Source organism: Gobius niger, assembly GCF_951799975.1.
Source record: "Gobius niger genome assembly, chromosome: 4".
NCBI classification, from domain to species: domain Eukaryota; kingdom Metazoa; phylum Chordata; class Actinopteri; order Gobiiformes; family Gobiidae; genus Gobius; species Gobius niger.
The window spans coordinates 23,345,986-23,372,193 of NC_136855.1; the positions used below are offsets into that span (position 1 = coordinate 23,345,986).

At 40.9% G+C, this 26,208-nt stretch overlaps 4 protein-coding genes across 5 annotated transcripts; 1 reads left to right on the forward strand and 3 right to left on the reverse strand.

Moving 5' to 3' along the window:
- Positions 1-1,036: 1,036 nt before the first annotated feature.
- ogfod1 (2-oxoglutarate and iron-dependent oxygenase domain containing 1) lies at positions 1,037-9,791 on the reverse strand. The gene is made up of 13 exons (XM_079555212.1): positions 9,581-9,791; positions 6,406-6,551; positions 6,284-6,330; positions 5,967-6,067; positions 5,760-5,876; positions 5,595-5,686; positions 5,329-5,457; positions 5,139-5,252; positions 3,383-3,462; positions 3,049-3,311; positions 2,849-2,977; positions 1,254-1,312; positions 1,037-1,188 (listed from the first exon to the last, which is right to left on the reverse strand). The coding sequence occupies exons 1-13, from the start codon at positions 9,735-9,737 to the stop codon at positions 1,042-1,044; spliced, it is 1,581 nt and encodes a 526-aa protein (XP_079411338.1). The 5' UTR covers positions 9,738-9,791; the 3' UTR covers positions 1,037-1,041.
- Positions 9,792-10,096: 305 nt separating this feature from the next.
- On the reverse strand, positions 10,097-13,553 carry nudt21 (nudix hydrolase 21). Its single transcript, XM_079554630.1, has 7 exons — positions 13,258-13,553; positions 12,617-12,817; positions 12,478-12,541; positions 10,860-10,949; positions 10,704-10,779; positions 10,503-10,617; positions 10,097-10,429 (listed from the first exon to the last, which is right to left on the reverse strand). Exons 1-7 carry the CDS (start codon positions 13,398-13,400, stop codon positions 10,408-10,410), a joined length of 711 nt encoding a protein of 236 aa, XP_079410756.1. The 5' UTR covers positions 13,401-13,553; the 3' UTR covers positions 10,097-10,407.
- Positions 13,554-13,990: 437 nt separating this feature from the next.
- On the reverse strand, positions 13,991-18,185 carry LOC306962542 (uncharacterized protein). 2 transcript variants are annotated; one of them, XM_079555719.1, is made up of 8 exons: positions 17,942-18,185; positions 16,991-17,094; positions 16,461-16,914; positions 16,299-16,388; positions 16,176-16,212; positions 15,996-16,061; positions 14,699-15,910; positions 13,991-14,615 (listed from the first exon to the last, which is right to left on the reverse strand). In XM_079555719.1, the coding sequence occupies exons 1-8, from the start codon at positions 18,038-18,040 to the stop codon at positions 14,323-14,325; spliced, it is 2,355 nt and encodes a 784-aa protein (XP_079411845.1). In that variant the 5' UTR covers positions 18,041-18,185; the 3' UTR covers positions 13,991-14,322. The 2 variants fall into 2 exon arrangements, with proteins under 2 accessions (XP_079411845.1, XP_079411844.1); XM_079555718.1 differs by having other exon boundaries at positions 13,991-14,618; positions 17,942-18,182.
- Positions 18,186-19,805: 1,620 nt separating this feature from the next.
- Positions 19,806-25,409, forward strand: LOC306962100 (transcriptional repressor CTCF-like). The gene is made up of 13 exons (XM_079555159.1): positions 19,806-19,970; positions 21,341-21,600; positions 21,681-21,860; positions 21,936-22,299; positions 22,414-22,584; positions 22,670-22,803; positions 22,874-22,994; positions 23,061-23,210; positions 23,286-23,446; positions 23,526-23,708; positions 23,784-23,934; positions 24,091-24,237; positions 24,907-25,409. The coding sequence occupies exons 2-13, from the start codon at positions 21,361-21,363 to the stop codon at positions 25,152-25,154; spliced, it is 2,250 nt and encodes a 749-aa protein (XP_079411285.1). The 5' UTR covers positions 19,806-19,970; positions 21,341-21,360; the 3' UTR covers positions 25,155-25,409.
- Positions 25,410-26,208: the final 799 nt, after the last annotated feature.

Below are 26,208 nucleotides of genomic sequence, written 5' to 3' on the forward strand. Positions count from 1 at the left end.
TGGTCAGAAGAAGTAGGGCAAACATCGCTGTTGTCAGATCTGTGATCTAGTCAGTCGTGCATCACTGATCAGGCACATGGCGAACAGCTCACCTTGAAGGAACAATTACAACACTTTTTTGACCCCCATCTGAACAGAGTGCATTTTCTCCAGTTTGGCTTTACCCAAATCTAAAAGCTTCTGGAAAAAAAAAACGGGTGACGAAATGAATGAAATAGTGACGAAAACGAGGATGAAAATGCAACAAGACAGTGACAAAAAAGCAACAAAAATAGACACAATAAACATGCGACAAGACAAGACTAAAAAGTGATGAAAAAGCAGGGGCGGATCTAGAAAAACATCATAGGGTGGCAAGCAGGGTCAGGGATCATTTCTGGGGTGGCAACACATTTCACAATGTTGAATATTTATAGCGGGGGTACGCAAGTTTTGCCTGATCGCAAATTTTCCGTTTAGATGCAGGCTGAACCTCCTAAAATGATATACAAACAGTAGCATTGTGCATACTATAAGTAGGGGGTTCTAACTCAGGTAAAGTTTAAACTTTTGTAAAAAAAAAAATATATATATATATATATATATATATTTATATATACTATAATAATAATTTTAAAAAAATCATCATCTTTGAAGCCACAAGAATTGGCACCTGGCTCCTCATTTAGCTTTAAGTTTATCTATGTAAGTATCATTCTTTCTGAGAGTGAGCCCCTGTAAGCACCCAAGTAGCTTCTAGAGCACCACATCTGGGGGCGGCAGCGGTGGTAGCTTAAAAAACTTGACATAAACGCGGTGACAAAGTTTTGTAGGTCTTAACTTTCAAATGAGGCGTTACTCTGGCCTATAAAGCTGCAAGCTCCATCGAGAAGCTTTTAGATTTGGGTTAAGCCGAACAGGAGAAAGTGCACTCGGTTAAGGCGGGAGGTAAAAACCACTCACCAGCTAATGGCCATTTGTGCGCATTTACTGGTGTGTTATTAAACAACCATATGACCAACAGTGACGAGATGGAACAATCACAAGGAGTCTTGAAGCTGTTTATTCATAATACACAAAAGAGAAATCATAAAATGCTCTGCCTGATGTTTGAGAGCTTTTGTCATTTATATGTTTGACAAATTTAAGAGTTTCTTTGTCTCTGTAGACCAGTGCAAGGGAATTCTCCTCTGGATACACAGTCAACAGCTGCAATAGAGGGGGTTAAAAGTGAATGCATTATTCAAGTTTGTGGATCAAATATTATTACTCACTTCTTCGTCTTCCTCATTAGCAACATAACTCGTGAAGCCGCCAAACTCTGTGTCCCAATCTGAGAACACAAATATAAAGAACCCTGATGTGCTTGTGTTGGAAGCAACTCTGTGTTAATTTGATAAGTTATGTTGACAGAAAATGTCCATTACTGGTTTAGTACATCATGTAATATGAAATGCAGGATTCCTGAATGTCCAGAATGTCACTATTTGTGCCTGAGCCTTCAATCCAGGGAATGGGATCATTACTTAAATTCTTAGTCATTATAGGAACAGGCCAGTGTTTTTACATACTGAGATACAATGGTATGCAAGACATTTTGCCAGACTATGGACCATAAACATACATATATTTAATTGAAATTTTATGTGAAAGACACACAGTAAGTGACACACAATCGTGAAGTGAAATGAAATTTATACAAGGTTTAGATTTTTTTTTTTATAAATAAAAAACTGAAAAGTGTGATGTGCAAAAGTATAGGCACCCTTTCCTTTTAGTGCAACCTGTTGCCTTCAGAAGCTGAAGCTGATTTCTGAATGATCACATGTTGCCCTAATGACCAAATCGAGTCTACATATGTGTAATCTAATGTCAGTTCAAACACAGCTGCTTTGTGATGGTCTCAGAGGTCTGTTAAGAGACTATTGGGGAGCAGACAGCATCATGAAGTCCAAAAACAAACCAGACAGGTCCTGGATAAACCTATTGAGAAGTATAAAACTGGGTTAGGTTATAAAAAGATTTCCAAAGCTTTGAACATCTCTCAAAGTACAGTTAAATAAACCATCCAGGAATGGAATGAGTATGATGGCATCACTGCAAACCTACCAAGACCCGGCCATCCTCCTCAACTTACTGACCGACAGCACTGACCAGAGCTGTTACCAAGAAGTCCATGATTACCTGAACAGCAGAGAGCTACAGCTCAGATGGGGGAAACTGTCCACAGAACAACTATTAGTCGCACACTGCACAAATCTGGCCTTTATGGCAGAGTGGCATTTTTAAAAGAAAACCATTATAAGTCCCATTTTCTGTTTGCCAGAAGCCGCCCTGCGGCCTCCATGTGTCTTCTGGCAAACAGCAAACAGGACTTCTTATGGTTTTCTTTCAAAAATGGCTTATTCTAGCCACTCTGCCATTGGGCCAGATTATTGCAGTGTACGACTAATAGTTGTTCTATGTATGCTCTTTGTGCGGCACGCACCAGACAGGTACGCATCAACTAGTCTAAGCTCAGGTAAGAACATATCACAGTATGGAAGAACTGTGTGGCCCCTCAGTCACGCAACCAAAGATGTTGTTAGCATTTGGCCTCTCCCAGTATATTCTTATAGCTCCAAACAAGGTGAAGCTAGAAACGACCAAGCTCTTCCACGGGCACAAAGACCAGACAGGTATGTATCAACTCATCTAAGCTCAGGTAAGAACATATCTCAGAATGGAAAAACGGTGGCCTGTTCCTATTATTATTTATATAATGTTAGAACTACCACATCAGCAGAACGGTGTCTTTGTGACCCAAATGTGTGAATGAAGGGAAACCAAAATTGATTACACAAGTTACTGAGGCTATGTTTGGACTCACCTGCACATTGGAAAGGCAAAATCAGATCCAGAGCGTATTCTGCTTGTGCAGCATCACCATCATGCAGCAATGTATAGCTGCCATGACTCCACCTGCGTAGCTCCCCACTACATTTTGGTGTGCTTGCCTCTACAAACACAGACCAGTCAAGGCCAACGTCAAAGAATGGCAAATGTGAATGTTGAATAAATAAACAATACCTGGTTTATTGTTATTACACGTCGAGTTCCCAGTAGAGGAGCCTGCTTCGTCTCCTTCCAAAATGTCTTTTTGCTTATGCTCATCATCATCGTCATCATCTTTATCTTCATCATTATCTTCATCTTCGTCAGAAGGGCAGAGATAGTGCAACCGAAGGCCAGTAAAGTTGGAGAGAAGCAGGAAAAATGCTTCTGAATGTAACAGCTCAAAACAACCATGAACACACTCAGGCAAATTTGCCACTGAAGCAATATCATAGCACCTAAAAGAATACACTGGATTTAACATTTTGAGAACAATTTTGATACGACATACAAGGATTATCAGTCCAACCTTTTATTGGCTGGACCCTTCTTTGTCCACTGAATGTGATTGAGTTTCAGTGCTTCATTTACTTCCTTAAATTTCTCCTCCTAAGAAAAGACACAGTGAACCATCAGCAGCTGAACAAAAAGGTAAATTCAAAATGGATGTAAAGGGCTTGACAAATGTGGGGTTTAGATCTTCTTTTAATAGATAAAACCTGGTATAACCATTTCAGTATTTAGTATTTATACCACATTGTGTTGGCCTTCATAGATGATTCAACAAATCATCATTTAAAGGCTTTTTGGGAAGCAGGGTGGCACAGAAGGTAGGCACTTATGCCTTACAGATGGAAGGTCTTAAGTAAGTAAGTGTTTTATTGTCAATGTACAAGCCTACAACGAAATAGTGTTCAGGTGTCAGTCCTGACCCGCATGACCTTGGAGGATGGAGTAACTGTAGCTGCCCTCTGTCTCCTCTGATCATCTGAAACGGTGCACCGCCTCCTGGGCTTGTCCCCGTCTCAGAGCGTGGTGTCCTGCACTGGTCAGCTCCACCTCCTCCTTCCACCTCCTCCTGCACAGCTCGATCCGCAGTCTTTCACCATCTCCTTGTTTATCCCTGTTTTTGTTTCCTGTAGCTCCTCTTGTGACGCCTCCTCGGTGCTACAAGTGTGGGGGCTCTAGGTGCCTCTTCAGTGTCTCAGAAGAAGATATTTGTAGATTTCAAATGGGTTTAGCTGATAAGCTAGCCGTTTGTTTACCTTCAAAAAGCTGCTTTCTTCAGGACCATTTTGGACTCTCAAAGTAAAAAAATCCTCCAAACCTCCAGAAAAACAAATGCAGCTCGCTGAAAAAGGCAAACCTTTTTGGGTTTGATCCATGGGCCTTTCTGTGCGGGGTTCATCTTTTGCTTCCCCTACTGCTAAACACATGCACAATAGGCCAGGATGGGTGAATGTTGTGAGTGAGTGATTGGTGGTTGTCCGGGGGGGACAGGGGTGGTCGATGGTGTAGATTGGCAGCCTCGCTTACGTTAGTCATTCTCAGGGCAGCTGTGGCTCCAGTAGTAGCTTACCACTGTTTGGAGGAGTGAATAATACACATACAGTGGTATGCATAAGTATGGGCCCCCCTTTAACTTTTCAACATTTGCCATACTATGGACCATAAACATAAGCATATTTAATTGAAATGTTATGTGAAAGACACACACTAAGTGACACACACACCTGTGTTCTTGGACTTCATGATGCTGTCTGCTCCCTAATAGTCTCTTAACAGACCTCTGAGACCATCACAGAGCAGCTGTATTTGAACTGACATTAGTTTACACACAGGTAGACTCTATTTAGTCATTGGGTCAAGATCATTCAAAAATCATCATTCAACTTCTGAAGGTAATTGTTTGCACTAAAAGGAAAGGGGGTCTATACTTTTGCACATCGCACTTTTCAGTTTTATATTTCTAAAAAAAATCTAAATCACGTATAAATTTCATTTAACTTCACGGTTGTGTGTCAATTAGTGTGTGTCTTTCACATTTTCACATTTCAATTAAATATATTTATGTTTATGGTCCATAGTCTGGCAAAATGTTGAAAAGTTAAAGGGGGCCATACTTATGCATAACACTGTACACTGTGCACCTTTGAGCATCTGGAAAAAGCGCTATAAAAGACTACTGCATTATTGAATTATTTTATATATATATTTTTAAGCCAAAACCTAAAAACTAATTTGGGGTTTGTACAAACCAAGTGATTGAGCCAGTGACGATTTACCTGTAAAAAGTCTTTGAGTTGAATCTCTGAGCTGTCCTCAAAATCTCCCTGAATCTTCTCCTGATAGGAAATATCCAGGTAGGCAGGATTGATCCATTCCATAAGCAGGGTCTCCTATTGATAACAATGTGTACATAAAATAGGTCAGAAAAATAAACAAATGTGCATACACTAAGACAAAATATTTTACATCTCTTGGAAAGTGGGGATTCCGTGGCAAAGAGGGCTCAATGTGACGAGGGGGCCGTTCTAAAGACAGTCCGTGGAACCAACCACCGAGTGAAAGGCGGCATTTATCTTTCGAAAAAACCTCAGAGACCTGAAACATACATAAAAATGGATATTTACAAATAAAGAATGACACTGAGTGAGTGATGTATGAAAATGTAAACAAACGAAAATTGTTATCCAAGACTATTACATTATTATTATTGAAGATTATGTGCAAAATCTTACTTGATGAAAAGAGACAGGGGAAACTTCAAAAAGGACAAGTGTATTTCGAGTAGGCACAATTGACTTAACTATATCCTTTGGTTGGAAATCACCTAAAAGATAGATAATTAAAAAATTGAGCATTTCATTAATGCATCGTTTGTAACAGATTTACAATAAACTTACTGTCTGTTTCGTAAAGATCAAGGGTCCCCCCGTCACTGCCCTCCCAATGAGGTACAAGATACAGTATAAAGGCAACTCGTCTCCCCTCCAGTTCGTCATCATGACACAGAAGAACATCTAAAACCATTTAAAGTTAAAACACAAACTGAAAAACAAAAACATGCCAGATTAAATGCATCAGTCACAATTCTGTGTTCCTCAAATTACCAGTGTATTCATATTTGGCACAAGAAATGTCCACTGTGCTCTCGAGTTCAACACCCAGCACGCCCTCCAGCCATGGTCGAAATTTCTGAAACAGCATGGATCTATAGATAGAGAGTTAAATGAAAATATCATGAGCAAAAATAATTGGTAGATTTACACGTATATGAACAATGAATTTTACATGATTACAAGAGGAAGTTGAGTAAACGGAAATCCTAAAAAGCTATATTTGGGCAGTACCAATTCAAAAGTAGCTAAGGCTCCACCTTGTGGTCAGAATTAATACTAACCACACGGTATGAAGAACATTTATTGACCTTATGCCTTGGATGTATGGCTCATCTCTCTTCTTTAGGTCATCAGACTGTAACAAATCATCAAAACAGTTTAGGAGGTATGACACTGCAGTTAAATGCGGTGAATAAAAGTTGTAAAATACCTGTTTGAATTTGTATAAGTCATTAGATTTCTCATTAAAGTTGAGTTCCAACAATTCTTTCTGTAAATTATCTACAAAGTCGTCTTCCTCAATAAAATTCCTGATGACACAGTGTGGGAAAGGATGGCAGTCTAACTCAAGATCTCCTGTAAAGGAAATCAAAAGCATTTCATTTTCAAATGTCACACACAATTTATACAGTATCATCCTCACAGTCGGACATCTGGGAATTTTGAACCCACCTCACCTGAGCTTCAGGCAGCAGCTCATGGGAAAGTGACACCATAATCCCAAATAAAACTAAATAAATAACTAAACAATAAAACTGTAAAACTACAGTGTGATGGAATGTAAAATGTTGGCTGCTTTTGAATCGAGAAAATTGGTAAGAGGTCTCAGGCTAAACCGGATGTTTGCCAAGAGAAGTGTCCAAATAGTGCTATCAGTTAAGAAGGAGGTAGGGAAAGGAGCCTCAATGCTTCCTATCACACCTCCTTTAGCATAGGGACCTCTGGTGGTTCCTCACCGGCGATTAGGAGCTATGTGCCATCCCATAAGACGCTACGTTTTTTGTAATCCAATACTGACTATAACATTTTGTGTTATAATCTGTTTACCTAATTATTTACTGTTTATACCTTTTGCCCCCACAAAGTCCTTGGTAGTCATATAGTCATAGTATATACGATTATTTGAGGAATTCAGAAGCAGATAAAGACACCACAAATTGTTAAACTGTTGACACAAAATGAAGATACATGCTCCAAATGTTGGACTAACCGAGATTAGCCCCTATATTCTTACAGAATTCTGTCTCTAATCTTAACAACATCCTGGGACACACCTAAATATTCCATGCACCTTAACCCCCACCTGAACAGAGCACAAATTCTCCAGTTTGGCTTTACCCAAATCTAAAAGCTTCTTGAAAAACTAGCGACAAAAATGAGACAAAAACAGGGATGAAAATGCAATAAAAAAGTGACAAAAAGGAAAAAGATCTGTTTAAATTAGTTTTGTAGGTCTTAACTTCGTTACACTGGCCTTATAGGCTGTAAGCTTTTAGATTTGGGTAAAGCTGAACTGGAGAAAATGCACTTGGTTAAGGGGTTAAGAGGTTTAAGTGATAGTCTGTAAATTTAAATTTAATAAATTGTGTATAATTGACCACCTGGGTCTGAAATTTGACCTAAATAAGTAATATTATGCACAGGTGTCCATCAGATCTTGTTCTGTGGTTGGTGGTCGCTGCCGCGAATCGCTCTGTATTTGAATAAAGTTGGATTGATTTCAATGAAGGCCGTCGCCTCCAGTCGTCCGCATGAATGAATGGAAGCTGGTCGCTCGTTTCTCTCCTGCCGCCTCTAGGTGTGAATGCGGCGTAACCCTTCCTGCGACACGCCCACCACTCTACCATCTGGTACAGATGGTCTATGAAAACTTTGACCTTGTTTAAACTGCTTAAAAGCCTGGCTCCAAAGAGTTTTTCTTTTTTCTAAAAGTTGCTAAGACCCATGTGACAACGCTCGTACAGACGTCGAAAATTTGCGGCAAACTTAAAAGTTCAGATCGTGACAAAACCTTTGCATCATGTAGTGTCCTCTGGGTCACGTCTGAGCTAAAGTGCGCTGCAGCTGCAGGGGCGGAGCAGAGAAACTCAGGTTCTAGGAGGAAGGGGCACCAACTTTTAAACTGCTACATCTAAATTCAATTATTTTAATTCTACAAAAAGTATTGTCCATTGTCCCCAATAGACCTCATGATTGATGCTTGTCAGAACAAGCTTTTTATATTATAGAAAATATTTTGTATTTCTATGTGGAGTTTACATGTTCTCCCTGTATCTGCGGAAGTTTCCACTGGGTACTCCAGTTTCTCCTACAACTGAAAACATGCATAATAGTTAAATCCTCCATCCAGGTGATTCTGACCATCAGCCTACATCTGGAGATGGGTCCCCGGGCCCCCTGCCGTCGCCCACTGCTCATTACGGGTTGCCACAGGGGCATTCCCTGGATATGTCTGTTTGTTTGTAAAAGTATACAAACAAACACAAATATCCAGCATTTCTCTAATTGGTTGATCGGGAAATCGCTGAGATCACGCTCGCTCCCAGGCTCCAGCTGTTTCCCAAAGCCAAGGCACCTTTGCTTGCCCTGATGTGGTCAGGCATCCACATCATCACTCGCCGCCCAAGTGCTGTTCCAATGTTCAAGTCGTTCAGAGGCACGTGTCCAATATACCAAGGATACACCCGCGTAGCCTTCACTACCTTGACCAGCCAAAGTCACCCATAATGCACCATAGCTCTTTGGGGAAAAAAGAAAAAAAGGTGGTGACTTGTTAAACTTAAATGACACACTGCTTCATGGAGCAGCAGCAGCAAAGGAATTGATTTGTTTCGTGGGCATTGAATTTAACTGATATAAGGTACTTTCAATTTTCAAAAGTCAAAAGTTTTATTTTGTACGTTCAGATAGGTTTCATCATCTGTGACTGGTTTTATTTATTTTTAGTTGGTAAAAGTATAATTACTTTCCTCCCCCAGTGTTTCAGAACCCCCCTCCTCAGCAGACCCTCCCCTCTCCCCTCCATGAAACATACCTTCCTTTTTTATTTTGTGATGTAATGTATCTTTCTGGACCATGGCAGGACACTTGTCTTGGACTGGAAGGAAGTGAGTCTGAAGGCACTGTCTTCAACATCAGGCAAGGCTTTGGGAAAACAGCCTACATGTCTTTGAAAAAGTAGTTTAGCAGTGAAGCAAAGGGAAAAGGTCTTGTGTTCATAAACTTGAAATTAACGCGATATCTCAACGAGACGCTGCGTGATCTGAGGCTGCCCTAGTTCTCTGCGGATGTTTTTTAATAATAGATCATGCGTGGAGGACTTTTTGTCTCCGCTATCGTTGCGTCCGTGAGCTTTCGCCGATCATCCAGGCGAAGCACAGCCGCATCTCCCACGAGCCTAATGGTACAAACATCACCCCATGCTCTTGTCATTCCGACTGTGAGGATTGATATTCACTTAATCGCTCTGTTAAGATCACCAAACTTTTGAAAGTACAACATTTGTGGAACTGGAGATGATGCCAACTTTTGACAAGCAGTAAAATCACAAAAAACAAGCGATCGGCCCTAGACTTAGGTTTTCAGCTCGGCTGCTGATGACCCACCGTGGCAATACGGCATGTTTTGGCTCCAAGCTCCATGAACCGCTGTCTTGATTTGTTCGTCTTCTAAAACCGCGCAAAGCCCAGCGGTCATTGCATTGCTCTTTCTCTTTTTCTTTTTTGTGATCCCACAGTCTCCTTGTGCTCGCTTGGAAGACATAGCTGATCGTAAAGAAATACAATCCGATACCCCAAGCGTGCAGTTGTTGGTCTAAAACAGTCGCAGCTCAATGACGTAAATTCTGTCATCTAATCCCTGGGCATGGACTGTTAGGCTAAAATGAAGAGACTTACTAAATAAATACAAACATCTAAGCTTACCAATCAACTAATTTTCCCATATTTAAAGTATTGTATTTGGCAAAATTGTGTATGGAAAATAAAACATTTTAATTGGCTCAACTAGGAAATAGTTTAACTACTAGCATTAGGTGATCAGAAACTGTGTATATACAATGGTGTTCAGGAGCATAAAAGTAGCTTTTTACAATAGTTTCACAAGGTACAGTTTATTTTTTATATAAAAACAGTGAAATAACTGATTTATTACAAGTGAGGCAAAAAGATGTTACAGGGTAAAATAACAAAAAGTAAATGTCGCAGGTTGTTCATTGATTATCCTCTTTTGGATAATACAACAATTTTCACACCTCATCTTTTACAAAAAAAAGTCAATAAAAAAGGAAGTGACGTCACATGTTAATTTTCTTCTAACAGTGTAAACACCCCAGTGGGCTGTCACTCTGTCACATTCGCCAACAGATCTGATCTTCAAGTCTCAGGACTGCACTCATAGAGACAGCCAGGCATACGTACATCACCAGCTTCACTTAGTTATAGATGAAGTTGAACCTACAAAATATACAATGACATTATTAGAATTGTTAAGAGTTTTATACTCTCTTTGGAAGTGTAAAAAAAATACCTGCTCAACAGCTGTGGTAAACTGGATATTATAGGCCCATATCCAGGCGCATTGTCATACAATTCAAACAATGGCGCTGCCACTAGTTTGTAGTTCTTAGGCACAGCAAACAAAGCTGCAAAAAACATTTAACAACATGAACATTTATGGTAATCCATTTGCTCTCTCATTTTAGTGTTTTGCAAATATATTTGTTCAAACCTTTTTCTTGTAGCTGAACCAAAAATAACTTCTTATGCTCCTTTGGCTTGGTAATGTGAGCAGGAATGTATGGGTACTAAAAATGCATTAAAATACATGTTTTTTTTTAGATATTTTTAATACCGCACCAATTTATCTTATTTACCAAGTACTGACCTGTGGTGGCTCGAAGTTGGGACGCCACCAATTACCAATACAATCGTCAATAACCCAGTCCTGCTTTACACCATCTTGCCTTCCTAGGATCTGACACACATGGGTAAAAACTTAATATCTGCATCTACAGTGCCAAGAAAAAGTAAGTACACCGTCTGGAATTTCTGCCTAAATTGGTCACTACATGTGGTCTGATCTTCATCAAAATCACAGGAATGATTAAACAGTGTCTGCCTGAACTAATACCACCCAAACATTTACATTTGATCATCTTTTTATTGGCCACAACATGTAAACATTCTCAAGAGAGCGTGGAATAAGTGAGTACACCGACTGAATCTCACTGAACTGCAGCAGTTTGGTAAAGAGGAATGGTCCAAGATTCATCCTGATTGTGAAAGTCTAATCTGCAGAAAACCAGTTATTGCTACTAAAGAAGGATCTATTTAATACAGGGGTTCACTTACTTATTCCATGCATGTTGTGAATGTCTCAGGTTTTCCTGCAAAATATCGTGATGAACTCGTAAAAAAAATTTTTTATTGATGATAGCACGTTGTCCAGGCCCTGAGGCAACAAAACAGCCCCACACCAGACTTCACAGTGAGGATAGGGTTTTGACGTTGTTGTGCTGTTCGATTTGTCCTTCCACACATGACGTTGTGTGTTCCTCCCAAACTATTCAACTTTGATTTGCAAAAGAGCACTTGGATCCTCCACAGCACAACTGGAAAAATATACTGTGGACTGTTGCACCCAAAGTTGAACAGTTTGGGAGGAAAACACAACGTCATGTGTGGAGGACAAATAGAACAGCACACAAACATCAAAACCCTATCCTCACTGTGAAGTCTGGAGCAGGAGCATCGTGGTTTGGGGCTGTTTTGTTGCCTCAGGGCCTGGACAACCTGCTATCATCAATAGAAAAATTTATTAACAAGTTTATCACGATATTTAGCAGAAAAACCGGAGTCATTCACAACATGCATGGACTAAGTAAGTGAACCCCTGTATTAAATATCTGGCTGACCCTTTAACTGGTTTTCTGTAGTTTCAGATTTGACGTTCACATAGATAAGGATGAATCTTGGACCATTCCTCTGCTGCAGTTCAAGAAGATTCAGGCGATGTACTTACTTATTTCACTCTCTTGTGAATGTTTACATGTTGTGGCCAATAAAAGCATGATGCAAATGTTTGGATGGTATTAGTTCAGGCAGGCACTGTTAATTGTACTTGGATGGGAGACCGTTTAGTAACACCAGGAAGCCTAGCGAATGTAGTGCGTGAGTGAGTGAGTGAGTGGTGGTGGTCGGAGGGGCCGATGGCGCAGACTGGTTGCCTCGCTTCCGTCAGTCTACCCCAGTGGCTACAATAGTAGCTTACCACCACCGAGTATGGAGTGAACGAATAGTGCAATGTAAAGCGTCTTTGAGTGTCCAGAAAAGCGCTATATAAAACCAATGCATTATTATTAATTCATTCCTGTGATTTTGATGAAGATCAGACCACATTTAGGCAGAAATGTGAGAAATTGCAGATGGTGTACTTATTTTTCCTCTGCACTGTATATGTGCAGACAATGCAGTACAAACATTGTCAGATATTACAAAGTTACCTCTGTCATTAAACGTTTCAGCCCCTCGACTTCATCCTCTCCTGGATTTAACTCTCCACCTGGCCTAAAGAGGATGCATATGTTATTAGTATTAAAACCAAAGCTACTAGTGTGACTTGAAAACATCTAGAAGACTTACAGTTTGAAAAAGGTGGTGCCCAGCTGCAATAGTAAAACATGAGGCAGTCTGTGTTCATGGACAATCAGCACCCCCTCCACTGTTCGCCTCATTCCCATCTTATCAAACTCTTCTCGCATCCGCTGAAACCTGGCTGCCACAGAGCCATCCTTTTCATACAGTGGCTCTTTGGTGCCAAATGTGTAGTTGGTAAGGGGGTAGCTAAAGGAAAAACAATAACACAATTCATTACATTTGTGCAAATGTCTAATGCCGCTCTGAATAATAATAGCCCTTCACACTGGATAGGACATTAAACTTACATGTTTAAAGTGCTGTAAGACAATCTCTGTACAACCTATAGGCCTACATGGTTTGTTAACACCATGACATTTGTTTACATTATAAAATATGATTTTGCCAGAGACATAAAGTTATAAATGTTACAAAATAATTTTCTTACTTAAATGTATGCATTAGGCAATGTCTTTGCCATATCATGTATTCACTGAACAATAGCATCACACTGGAGTGTATACATTTGCAAGGTTCAGTCTCCATTAATAGTCGTTCTTCGATCAATAAAAAGTCAATGCCTTTTTAAAAAAAAAATCTCCCACACTTAAGCTTGTTCAGCTCTGAAAATCATAGCTACTACTTACAGATTAATGGTCCTCTCCAGTGTGAGAGGCTTCGCGGGGCCGCTGGCGGCGGCGCCTCCTCCACTCATGTATTTGTTCCCGAACTGAGCGGCTCCTCCGCGGGGCCAGCCTGCAGACGAGCGACTCGGAGGGGCCACAGACATTACGACTGAGACACAAGATGGATCTTCGATAAGATACGCTCGATAAGCAAATGCACAAAATCAACAAATAGATATTTCACGCTCGTTTGTATGTAAGCAGACTCCGTCCGTGCTTCCTAGGCACAGCACTTCCGGCGAGGATTCCTCAGTGAAATATTCATCAGCGCCATCTGTCGGCTCGGTATGTGTACTCTTAAAGCCGAAGTACCTGAGTTTTCCTGATCAAACAGTTTTTTTTAGTTATGGCCCACACTCGCTTCTAGCTCTTACAATTCCTCCTGCACATCCGAATTGTTTAAGCAAATTAATTATATGCACATGTCATCCCTGCGTACAGCTTTGAGTGGTGGCAAAGTTAGGCAAGGGGACCACCCCCAAAACTAATTTAGATTCTAAATCTATCTTCCATCGCTCAATAAACATTGCAACAATGTTTTTTGGCTGTGTTTACGACACAGTCTGAGGTGTTAAAAATACATTTAGAGTCAGGTACCCCCGCTTTAAGTCATTGGTTAGCCCATGCAGTAGTAGAATTATTTCCATCTTCATAATTCTTTAAGTAAAAAAAAGGGACAAGGAATAAAAAATGTTAATATCCATTTAATATTCATAACTGTCTCTTTTATCCATCTATTGTAAACATTGTGTAGTTACCACAGTATTTATGATACATAATCATACGTGCAATGCAAAACGTCAAATAAAAGTTAAAAAAGGACTTAGACACGGCTGGATTGTTGACACACCATACCAAGGGGATCTTAGATCTTTGGTCCTATGGCCCACCAGCTGAGTTGTGCTGTGATGAGGTGGTCCCTGTGGGAAGTGTCATGGATCTTTTCCCCATCATCAGGTTACTGTAGACTCACTTGGGTAAAGTCACAGTTATTGGTCCCAAATTATGTAACTTTAACTATTTGATTTACATTTCATCACAAGACTTCATTTCATGTTGTTTTTGATCCCCATTCATTATCTTATCTCCACAGAGTTCATCTGATGTGCCTTTTGATGCCTCAATTTCAGCTTGGGCGATGTCATTTAACTTTACAGTTTCTTCTTTAGGCTTATCCTCATTGTCTTGTAGTATTTCTTCATTACTGACCACTGTTGGCTCCTCTGTTTTCTTTTCACTTTCTTTGCTGCTTTCACTTGGTTCATTGCTTTCAGTTGTTTTGGTCTCCTCAATCTCTTTAACAACCTCTCCTACAATTTCTGCTGTGAAAAGAGCAAAAAGAGATACACAATCTGTTATCTGTACACAAGCATTTCTACGACCTCCTAATACTAAAATATACCTGTGACAGTTACGGCACACACAGATGCTTCAGGAGATGTAGGAGATGTCTGCAGCTCATGTTCTTGGCCTGAGTGCTTTTCAGTAAGGTCATGTGTGGTCAAATGATCAGAGGGGACATTTTGAAACTCAGTGGTAGAAACGTCTGCAGTAACTGAATGGATGGCAGTGCTTACAGGAAGCTCTGAGTTAGCCATGAGTGTAAAACTAGCAGTAGACACTGTTGTGGTTTGGGAGATTTCAGTCATTTGAGTTGCACTGGTGCAGATGGAGGTGACAGGAGTGGGAGACGGGCTAATAGTAGATGTAGGACTAACGACTGAGGTGGAGGTTGTGCATGTTGTGAATGCTGGAGTTTCAGATTTGGCAGAGGTGGTTTCTGGCAGGGCATAGGGAGGTGCTGTCGTAACAACACAAGTTTCAGCAGCAATTGTAGAAGTGAAATTAATCAGGCTATCGCTTAGGCTAGGGGCCTCAGATGCTGTTTTATCTTCTTGTGACATGGTGCCACTCTCGGCCTGAGTGGTGAGAAGAGTACAGGGTGTGGATTTGTCATCAGCAGTCACAACGACTTCAACTGATGGGCTTGCTGGTATATTTGATATGCTGGTGGAAGTTGTAGCAGCACTGATTACAGTAGCACCTGGCTCTGGTGAACATGTGGATGTGTCTGTCGCTGTAGTGGTGGTATTGTCATTTGGTGCACCGCTTTCCATAGTGGTAGTGAGAAGTGTAGTTACTGTTGAGGTGGGTCTCTCATTCAAATCTAAAGCATTAGACTCAGGGGACGGTGTTGCAGGTTTAGCTGTGCTTGTAAGTGCTGTGTCTGTTGTAGGGAAAGGTGGTTCAGTGGTGGTGGTGGAGCTAGCTTCTGTTGTGTCCTTTTCTAAAATATCTGGAGGTGCTACTGCCTCTGCTGTGATGTCTCTGCTTACATGAGTGTCAGTATGAATTACAGTACTTGAAGGTAAAACTGTGTCTGAGTCAAGGGCAGTGTCTGAGTTTGTCGCTACAGTAGGGGTGGAGCTTGTACTGACAACCAGAGCAGCCTCTGCACTTGGCTGCCCATCTATTTGGCCTAGTTCATTCTCAGGAGTGTTGCGTCCAGATATTGTGGCAGGTGGTGCAGGCTTGATAACAGGTTTTGGAAGAAGAGGAGGTTTTCCAGCTGACTCGTGCGCTGATACACTGGATCGAAGTTGATGCCTCGTATCTAAGCAAAAACATGAACATTTTTATAAACCAATTATTGCGCAAAAATGGACAGTACACCACTTTTTGTGCTGAGTTTGTGTTACCTGATGATGCTGACATTGTTCGAGGCTTCGTGGAAGGTGGGTCTTGCTTGTTGTCAATGATTGTGCCTGAAGCATAAACATGTATTACTTGTTTATAAGAAACAATAGGCATCAATCAGTGTACATATACTAAATGCTAAAGATACTTTAGCTTAGATCTTTCAATACAGGAGGATATACCTTCAGATTCTGCCTTTTTCATCTCTCCCTCTTGATTCTGCAAAACAGAAAAAGACATCATCGTCATTTGACAAATAAAATACATTTTAGGTATCATGAAGTTAGTGTAAAAGATTAATTCACCGGTGTCTCTCCAGTTTGGGGTTTAGAAACTCCAATTCGCTGAAGCATGAGATGAAGTTTCTGCTCAAAGCTATTTTGACCATCAAGTTTCTGAAATAAGAGTAAATGTTTTAGTCAATGTGCTTTAAAAAATATATACTTGCAGGAATTTTTAACACTAACCTTATTTCTACTTGCCCCAGAAGCCGATCCAGACAGCAATATTAGAGACTGGGACTTCCCTTCTCGTAGAGCCCTACGGGGAGGCACTGCTTCACCCCTCATTGGTGGAGCATCAGAAATGGATATCCCCTGAACAGCATCCCCCGTGTCAGCGCCCTCTTTGCCTTTCTCCGTTTCATTCTCCTTGTCATGTTCTTTCACTTTGTCTTTATCCTTTTCACCTCTAGCCACTTCTCTCAAAGGCCGGATGAAATCAGCAATAGATGTCTTTTTTGGGCGACCTTCTTGACTCGGCTCTGATTTTAGACCACGTCTCTTTTTAAGAGTAAAAAAATCACCAAGTTTCCTCCTGAGGGTTTTAGGTGGTGGACAAGGAACAGTGCTCACAGGAGCCACTTCATGGACTGTGATGGTTTCCTCTTCTTCTTCTTTGTCATCATTATCTTCCCTTTTTCTATCCGAAAATCCCAAATTAATGCAAAGCACCAAGACAAAAAAAAAAGACCCAATTGGCTGCTAGAGATACTCACAATGTTTCAGCAGGAAGTACTTTCTTTGTAAAGAACTCTTCCACTCCTTCATCGACTCGTCCCATGAGCTCAAAGTCTTCATTTTCACACTCAATTATAGTCTCCTAATTAGCACAGTCATACACAGAAAGCAAACAATGTGAGCGTTGTGAAATGCAACCTGATTTATCTAACTTTGCATTACATAATCCTGGTCTTCTTCAAACCCACACACACTGCCAGTATAGGTATATCTTTTAGTTGAATCTTACCCACTTCCATATTACAAACAGCCTCTCGGGAGTCAGTTGCTCAGTAACGTACAATAAGGGGGCGTTGCTTGGTTTTACATGAGGAATAAGAGCAGAGAGACAACTCATTTTGCCAATGTGGGAAATTTAATATCACAGAGTTGGAGTTATGCAATATTGTATCATGCTGGTCATGTTAATTTTATGCCTACAAGATGCAAGAAAATCCATAAGGTTGACTGGAAAACACAATTAAGCAGAAGTCACCGTTATACGATACCCTATCTGGGGAATTGCTTGAATCTGGTCTCACTGGGCACTGCCTCCCAGGGATTGATAATGATGTATGTATGTCTACAGGTTAATAGCTTTGTAACAACGAGAATTAGAGCAACAAAAGGTATGTCAAATGTTCTTCTCAGACATCAAGGATCATTTGAAAGTCAGAGATTTAAAAAGCACCACTCTCATCATGCACACTGAAAATCCTAGTGAGAGCGGCTTCAAACAGCTGGTCACCGGTACAATGGGGCTGCCTCATTCAAGCAGGGACCAGGCATCTTCTCCAGCGCTCCCCCTCCATCCTTCCCTTCCCCCTGCCTCTCCCCTCTGTACCCTAGTACACTTCTCCTCTCACTCCCAGCCGCTTCCTTTGCACACACAGCGCCTATCTCCATTTTTCAAACAGCACCCCTCTCCCTGGTCCTCTGTCACACTGTACCTGTATTCTGGTGGGACGATAATTCAGTTTTTGTCGATGAGGTCTTGGTCTGCTCTGGGTGTAGTGCCTGAGCGCTGGTCCGCCCAATGGCAGCTCCATTGGGGAGACACGGCACGCTGTTGCCTTGGCTCTGTTGCCGAGGCACGGTTGCTAAGAGCTGAAGCAGTATGTAATGCCTTCAGTGAAATGGGCGGGACCAGGCTGGCCAGACTGACACATCTGACAACAGAGCCTCGCCTTTTCGAGCCCCCTCCCTAGAAGAGACAGACATGGGAAAGGAGAGACTGATCAAATGAAGAGGGGCAGGCTTAGATTACAGCAGACTTGAGATTTTTTTTTACTTAAAGGTTGTTCCAAATCTCGATTTCTGGTTAATAATTCACAGCTTCTACTCAAAAAGAGGAGGCATCTGTGTTGAATTAAATGGTGCTTATGTAATAAATGCATGAATAATGGAACATGCATAAAATATGCAGTTAAGATGAAGACAGTGCCACAACAGAAGGAGCTTATGGACAATGGTAATTAATTAATTAAATAAATACATGATTAAAATAAATAATACAATGGATGGGTAAAATATTGTTAAAACTTTATGTAAAACTTGAAAGTATTCATGTTTGTGATCTATATTTATTTCAGCTGCATATAATTTACAAAATGTCCTTGGACATCTATGCCACTAATACCAACATCGGGGTCAGGAGGACCCTAAGTTGGACCTTCAATGAAAAACGGGGGACTTGTAGGATCGTAATAAATAATAGGGCTGGGACAATTTTGCTGCCATACAATAAGTATCCCGACACAGAGGGCCGATACGATACATGTCATTATAACGAACTGCAATACTTTACCCTGGATTCAATCAGAAAGCACAAGTTGAGCTTTCAAAGTTATAATAAATGTAAAGTAGATGCATTTAAAAGTATCCTCTTTTGTTCAAACCAATCAGCACCAAAACAGGTATTAACCCTATCAACTAGGCTATCAAAGACAATCAAATATAATTTTATTCCTCAAACTGAGTGGAGTATCAAAAAGGAAGTAGTTGATATTTGATTAACCATTGACATTTAAAAAAAAAAAAATCTTCTTCTTCAGGTTGGAGGTTGGTGTCAGTAACAGAAAAAGACAAACTTAAACATACTAAATAAGAAATTGATTACATCATATATAAATAAAAAACTATTTTAATTTTGATGGTCCCTTGATCATGGCCACTACTTCACTACCTCTGCTAATTATCACATCTGTAATATAAACTAACAGTGATACATCATGGCGGATTTGCGATGTAATGCATAACTAAATATCTACATGCAGCGATATCTGTTGCTTTCTCAACTTTCAAAATGCATTTTAATTGCTCTCTCTGTTTGTTTGTTTTATCAAGTAACAACAACAACTAAGAAATAGGCTTTAGTTGCACTAAAGCCCATTTCTTTTAGCTTTTTATTCATATACCTCTAGTTACTACTTGATGGCACATGTTCCTGTCTATTTTGCACCCCCCAAGTGTTATTGAGAGCTGATCCATGAAGTTAATTTCTCCATTGTGAGATTAAAGTCCTATCTCTTATGTGTGGTAGCTGTGCCCTCTTGTGGTTGATTTTAAAATTACAATTTACAAGTCACGGTTGGTAAAATTGGGCCTGCCAAGATGTTTACATATTTATATAACTACAGTTAGACGACCTTCTTCTACACCGTTTGTGGATCGTTCAAAGCTAAATTACAGTCACATGTCACACAAAAACCTTGCGAAACGTACACCCGCCGCTGAATTCAAATGTGGCGCCATTTATCTGCAGCGCACAGGCCACGCCTCTAAATCCGCTGCTACCGTGACTGCGCATGCGGAGAAGCTCATATGGGCCGCCATTTTGTGCTGGGCCCACACTTCCAAAGCGGGAGAAAATTATAAGGCTGGCGCTTAGCTCATTCGCACATCGGCAGCGGAATAGAAGGGACCAGTGTACTCTCTCGTCTTTCAACCGAAAATAACCAGGAACAAAAGCCGCGAACAGTAAGTAAAGCGCTTACTTTCCTACCAAACAAGAAAAGGTTTTTGTAGGATCTGTCGTCGGCCTCTAGGTGTCACGGTAGTGCTTGTAGGCGCTGGCGGGGGGTGTTTGTCTCCCTCTATCGTTGTCCAAAATTCACTAAATCACTCCATAAACCGAAGCTCGATGTCCCTGGCGTGTGTTTCTTCGCTTTTGGGCCATATTGTTTTATGCACGCGCAGGGATGGCTTTGATTAGCTCTCTTAAGGTTTAAAGTTAGTTTAGGCCTGTCGTCCATCTTATCGTGCCCTTTGTTTCCTGTTTCAGACATATCGCGCCACTCGAGTTAACCAAACTACAAACGGTGGATGTGCAAGTGTCATTGAATAATGGATTTGTTGTCTTACCAATGCATTTTAACCTACGCCCAGTTTACAATGAACAGGCGATTTTCAACGACCTTTTAAAATCAATATATCATGTATGCACAACATGGTGACGCGATAAAACTTGTGCTCATATATACCTGCGAACATACAATGTTTTTTGTTAACTGCGCAGCAAGTTTGCATGAGCTTTTAAGGGGAATCCATGGTGCCCAAATATTTGCTGTCCGACACGGTCGACGTATGCAACACAGGTTAATGTTTGATGCATTGATTAGTCATTCTGTGTTACACCATCCTGTCTTTAAAGGAAAGGTTTATCAACTCTACAATATGCAAGTCTGATAAAGTATTTAGTTTAAAACGTTTTTAAATTGTAGCGCCTTCCACACTGACCTGTTTTCCAAAACTTATTTACTAACTAACAACAGTGCAATGTGACCACTAGGGGTTGCGACTGCGTTTACCTGTAGCAGAGGTGGAGGGTTGTGGGGGAAGTGACCTAGGGCTGAAACAACTGGATTATTGTTCACATTAATTTTGCTAATCGATTTTTCCTTTTCTGATACACACTGACTCAGATGGCGCAAACATGACACGGAAAGTTAGTATTTTGAAAACTACTTTGTTTTTAAAGTTTGGGTTTGCGGGGTTTTGTACATAGTTAATTTATGTTTGTGTTTCATCCAGTCAAATAGCAGGATTGGCACTGAAGGCCTTCAGTCCTACAACCGTTAAATGTAGGTTAAGATAAGCCTTTATTGATCTCACTATGATAATAATGCATTAGCTCGCAAGAACACTCCAACATGTCCTCACTTTTAGCTCTATCCGGTAAAAGTAGAGAAAATTGTCTTTTTTCTTAATAATCTGTAGAGTGGCTCCAATGACTCGACTTGGGCTCGGACAGGACCTGTCTCGAGGGCACATGGTCGAAATGTTGTTTTTTTCTTAGAAACTGATGTCATACTTTAGTTTTTTTTCTAATATAATTATTATTTGTGAAGGTGTTCCCTGGCCCATTACCATGGAGGGCGAGGTAGTTTCCATGGAGGCAGCTGTTGATGGCAAGGTCCTGGAAGAGGGAAGTGAAGCTATGATCCAAGGCACAGCTGTGGCTGAGCAGGGAGAGGTGGCTACTAACATGGAGATGATGGTCATGGATGCTCTCGACCCAACCCTCTTGCAGATGAAGACTGAAGTGTTGGAAGGAGGTGGCACTGTAACTGTTACTGGTGGAGATGATGGTCAAATTATTACCCTGCAGGTTGGTGGTGCTAGTTTGGGTGAAAAAATATATAAAATATAATTATCTGATTGAAATATTTAAATACATTTGATGCTCAGGTTGTTAACATGGAGGAGCAGGCTGGTGCTTTGGGTCTTGGGCAGCTTCAGCTGGTGCAGGTGCCAGTCTCCACTACAACAGTGGAGGGTCTTCAAGCCACATATGTTCAGGCAACTGCAGGACACAAGGATGCTGAACCAGTTATCTGTCACACTCTGCCTCTGCCAGAAGGCTTCCAGGTATGAATGCGTCAAAAGGATAGCTCATGTTTAAAGTAAATGGTTTGTTCCACTTAACATGAAATGCTATTTCAGGTGGTAAAAGTAGGTGCCAATGGTGAAGTGGAGACTGTTGAGCAAGAGGAGCTCCAGGCGACTGCTGAGGACCTTCAAGGAGCTGTGGAGGAGGAGGAGGAGGAAGAAGAGAATATTGGCGAAGAGATGCCCCCACAGGACCAGGAAGATCCAGATTATCAACCTGTCTCAATGGTCCCTTCTTTCCGCAAGGGAAAAAAGGGAAAGAAGAGCCGATTGCGTTATTCCGAGGGTGACAGAGACATGGATGTGTCAGTATATGATTTTGAAGAAGAGCAGCAGGAAGGACTGCTGTCTGAAGTGAATGCTGAGAAAGTTGTGGGAAACATGAAACCACCAAAGCCCACAAAGATCAAAAAGAAAGGTTGGTTATTTTGCATTTTCCAAACAGTTCTTTGCTGCCCTGTGGAAGAACTTCTGTTGTGATATTGGGCTATTCAAAAACAATTAGGTTTGATATATTATTTTGTATGTCTAGGTGTTAAGAAGACCTTTCAATGCGAGTTGTGTAGCTACACATGTCCACGCCGCTCCAACCTGGACCGTCACATGAAAAGCCACACAGATGAAAGACCCCACAAATGTCACTTGTGTGGAAGGGCCTTTCGTACGGTCACCCTTCTCAGAAATCACCTTAACACACACACGGGTGATTATCTTTGTTTTAAGGCATTGACTAGTTTAAAAGATAATTTTGTTGTTGTTGTGGTGTGGTAAAACTTTTTATCTTTTAGGTACACGTCCCCATAAATGCACTGACTGTGACATGGCTTTTGTGACCAGTGGAGAGCTGGTTCGTCACCGCCGCTACAAACATACGCATGAGAAGCCATTCAAGTGCTCTATGTGTGATTATTGTAGTGTGGAGGTATGTATTTGGCAATATTCCCTAAAATAGCTGCTTTATTTTTAAACCACTTCACATTTCATCTCTTCAGGTCAGTAAGCTGAAAAGGCACATCCGCTCCCATACAGGAGAAAGGCCTTTCCAATGCAGTTTGTGCAGTTATGCCAGCAGAGACACATACAAGCTTAAGAGACACATGCGGACACATTCTGGTATGAGGCGAGGAAGCTAATATAAAGCAAATGATGATCTGGATAATTTAAATTGACTGTTTGCAGGTGAGAAGCCTTATGAGTGCTACATTTGTCATGCCCGCTTCACACAGAGTGGTACCATGAAGATGCATATTCTCCAGAAACACACAGAGAATGTGGCAAAGTTCCATTGCCCACACTGTGATACTGTTATTGCTCGAAAGAGTGATCTTGGTATGTTGTTTTGTACTGGATACATGGTCTCTAATTAGTGGCAGTTAAGACTAATATCAGTCTCTTTTCTTCTAGGTGTACATCTGAGGAAGCAGCACTCATTTATTGAGACTGGGAAAAAGTGCCGTTACTGCGACGCTGTGTTCCATGAGAGATATGCTCTTATTCAGCATCAGAAGACTCACAAGAATGAGAAACGCTTCAAGTGTGAGATGTGTGACTACTGCTGTAGACAGGTGTTTTGTCTTTTTCCTTAAAAATGATAAGCCTTGTACCTCAAACTAAGAATAATCTAGACTGTTGCTATGCTTGTAGGAGCGCCACATGGTGATGCACAAGCGAACACACACAGGGGAGAAGCCGTTTGCCTGCAGCCAGTGTGAGAAGACATTCCGGCAGAAACAGCTTCTGGACATGCACTTTAAGCGCTACCATGATCCAAACTTTGTCCCAACAGCATTTGTGTGCAGCAAATGCAACAAAACGTTCACTCGCAGAGTAAGATTTTATTCAAATACTTACGCCATAATTGCAAAGTACTTGTATGAACTCCATTGCAATCTGTGATTACAGAACACCATGCTCCGCCATGCTGAGAACTGTACAGGGGAAACTACTGGTGATGAAAATGAAAATGAAAGTTCACCCAAAAAGGGACGCCGGGGGCGAAAAAGGAAGATGCAGTCCAGGAGGGATGATGATGACGACGACGACGATGACACGGGTATATAAACATGGTTCACTTGGCGTTGTACATTTTATTTGATCATTTTAACGTCTTAAAGTCTTTAATTTGCTGAAAATGTGTGTTTAGGTCTTAATAGAAAATTTTAATATTGTTGAAACATTGTATTTCATGTATAATAATGTGCTGTTCCAGAGGCTGAATTGGAAGAGGCAGAAGACGACGAGGACGACGATCTCGGTGATATCGAGTTGGAACAGGCTTCACCAGTTGCTCCTATACCAGCCCCAGAGCCCCCAGTGAAAAGGAAACGAGGAAGACCTCCAAAGAACAAGCCAGAAGGTAAACTTTGAATGTCAAATTTAGAAATTGGTATCTTTTCAATAAGTTTTCGTACCTTGACCGTATTTGAGGTACAAAAAAATATTTTAATATATGCCGCATTGAATTTCAATTCAAAATATAGCCGCAAAGTGGCTCGCAGACTGCGCCTCTCCCTCAATCATATATCACGGAATCATTGCTACTGCTTTTGAGTTGATTTTTTCCCCCCACAGGGGTCTTAGTTTTTGAATTTTGAAATGCAATGTTGCAATGGCAATTGCAGTTATTATTTTAGTAGGGGGCGCCAGTCTGCCCTCTCGATACAAAGCGCAAAGGTGTTGGAGATGCACCAATCCAGCTTTTTTGATACCGATACAAGGGGTTTGAGAATCTGCCAATATTCGATTGTGCCACTCTGGGCTTTTTTAGGTTTGAAAAAATTATGGGAATTTTCAAAATTGGACATTTGAATACTTTCCGGATGCACTGTATGTATGAAAGAATGCAATCTCTTATCCTGTGCAACCAAATACATTTTGAAACTCACAAATATGAAATTCTGTGCTGTGTAAAGATGATCACAATGTGCCACTACCCCTGCAGCTAAAAAAAATTAGTCGCGCATCTATGAAAGTTGACAATGGTTAACTAAGAAATAAACCTGAGTTTTCCATTCATGCATTACAGCTGCTGCCATCATTCGTGTAGAGGATGAGATGACAGGAGAGGTGAATGATATCATTGTAAAGAAGGAGGTTGGAGCTGAACAGGAGGATGACATCGCAGAGGAAGTGATTGTTGGTGAAGGCACAGCCACTATTCAGCTGGAAGAGCTGTCCCAAGTGGAAGAAGCGGTGCAGGAGCCACAGTTGTCAGAAGCCCCACCAAATGGAGATCTGACTCCTGAGATGATCCTTAGCATGATGGACCGGTGATGGCCTTTATCCCAGCCGTTTAGACCCTTCGCATTCTCATGTAGTTTTTGCATTTAGACTTGAGAACCCGCAACCTGTACACAAATCACTGTAATTTAAAATTTGCTTTTTATCATGTATGTATACGGACATGGGGGACTGAGGTACAGATTTTACTACAAATTTGCATAACAAAAGCATTTTATGCTGTTAAACTTGACCATTAAATGATTAGTCGAGGGCTGGCATGTTTGCATTAAAGACGCAAATATTTTATGAACTTTGTCGGTCACTATGTACCAGCTAGTCATTGCTGCAGCATGCCATTTTTATGCTTTGTAAACCATACTGGTTTATTAAAGTATTTTTTAAAAAGGAGATGTTAACTGTAACCAGTCTCATCGAGTATATCTGTGGGTAGTCTCCTTTTGTCCTTGTTTTTAAAATAGATGATGCAGATGTACAAGATGGACATGGATTAGAGTAAAAAAAAAAAATGCTTTGTTTCGCTTTTTAGCCATTCCTCTTTTGTTTGACCCGTCCTTTTGGACAATTGGTAGTGTCACAGAAGCCTGAGTATTTTTTAAAAGTAAAGCAAAACAAAATGTATATCTGTACGATCATTCAGAGAACTTTTCAGCAGTATGCAGCACCGTTATACCAATGTTTCAAATTAATGTGTGATTTGGCAGACAATGGTTACATGTTAGAACTGAATGATGGCATTGTTTCAGAATTCTGGTTGATGTGCTAAAACACAAACCCTCTGTATTTTGCTTGCATATATTTTATTAAATGGAGGAACTGTTATTAAGATCTTTATCTTTTTTGTCACTTGAGTTGTGCACATGATTCACTAGACATTATTTATCTGGGGTCATGGTGTGTTGTCAAAGTAGCGACTTGCCTTTCCCCACGAACCAAAAGCTCTGAGGCAACGCAGGTCAATCGAGACGCCCCTTGTGGATGTTGTCGGTCTTCCTCAGGGTCTCCTCTCTCCAGAGCGCCCAACAGGAGGACGGGATCTGGAGACGCCAGAGAGATGCAAACACGAATTTATAATAAAATTAAGATA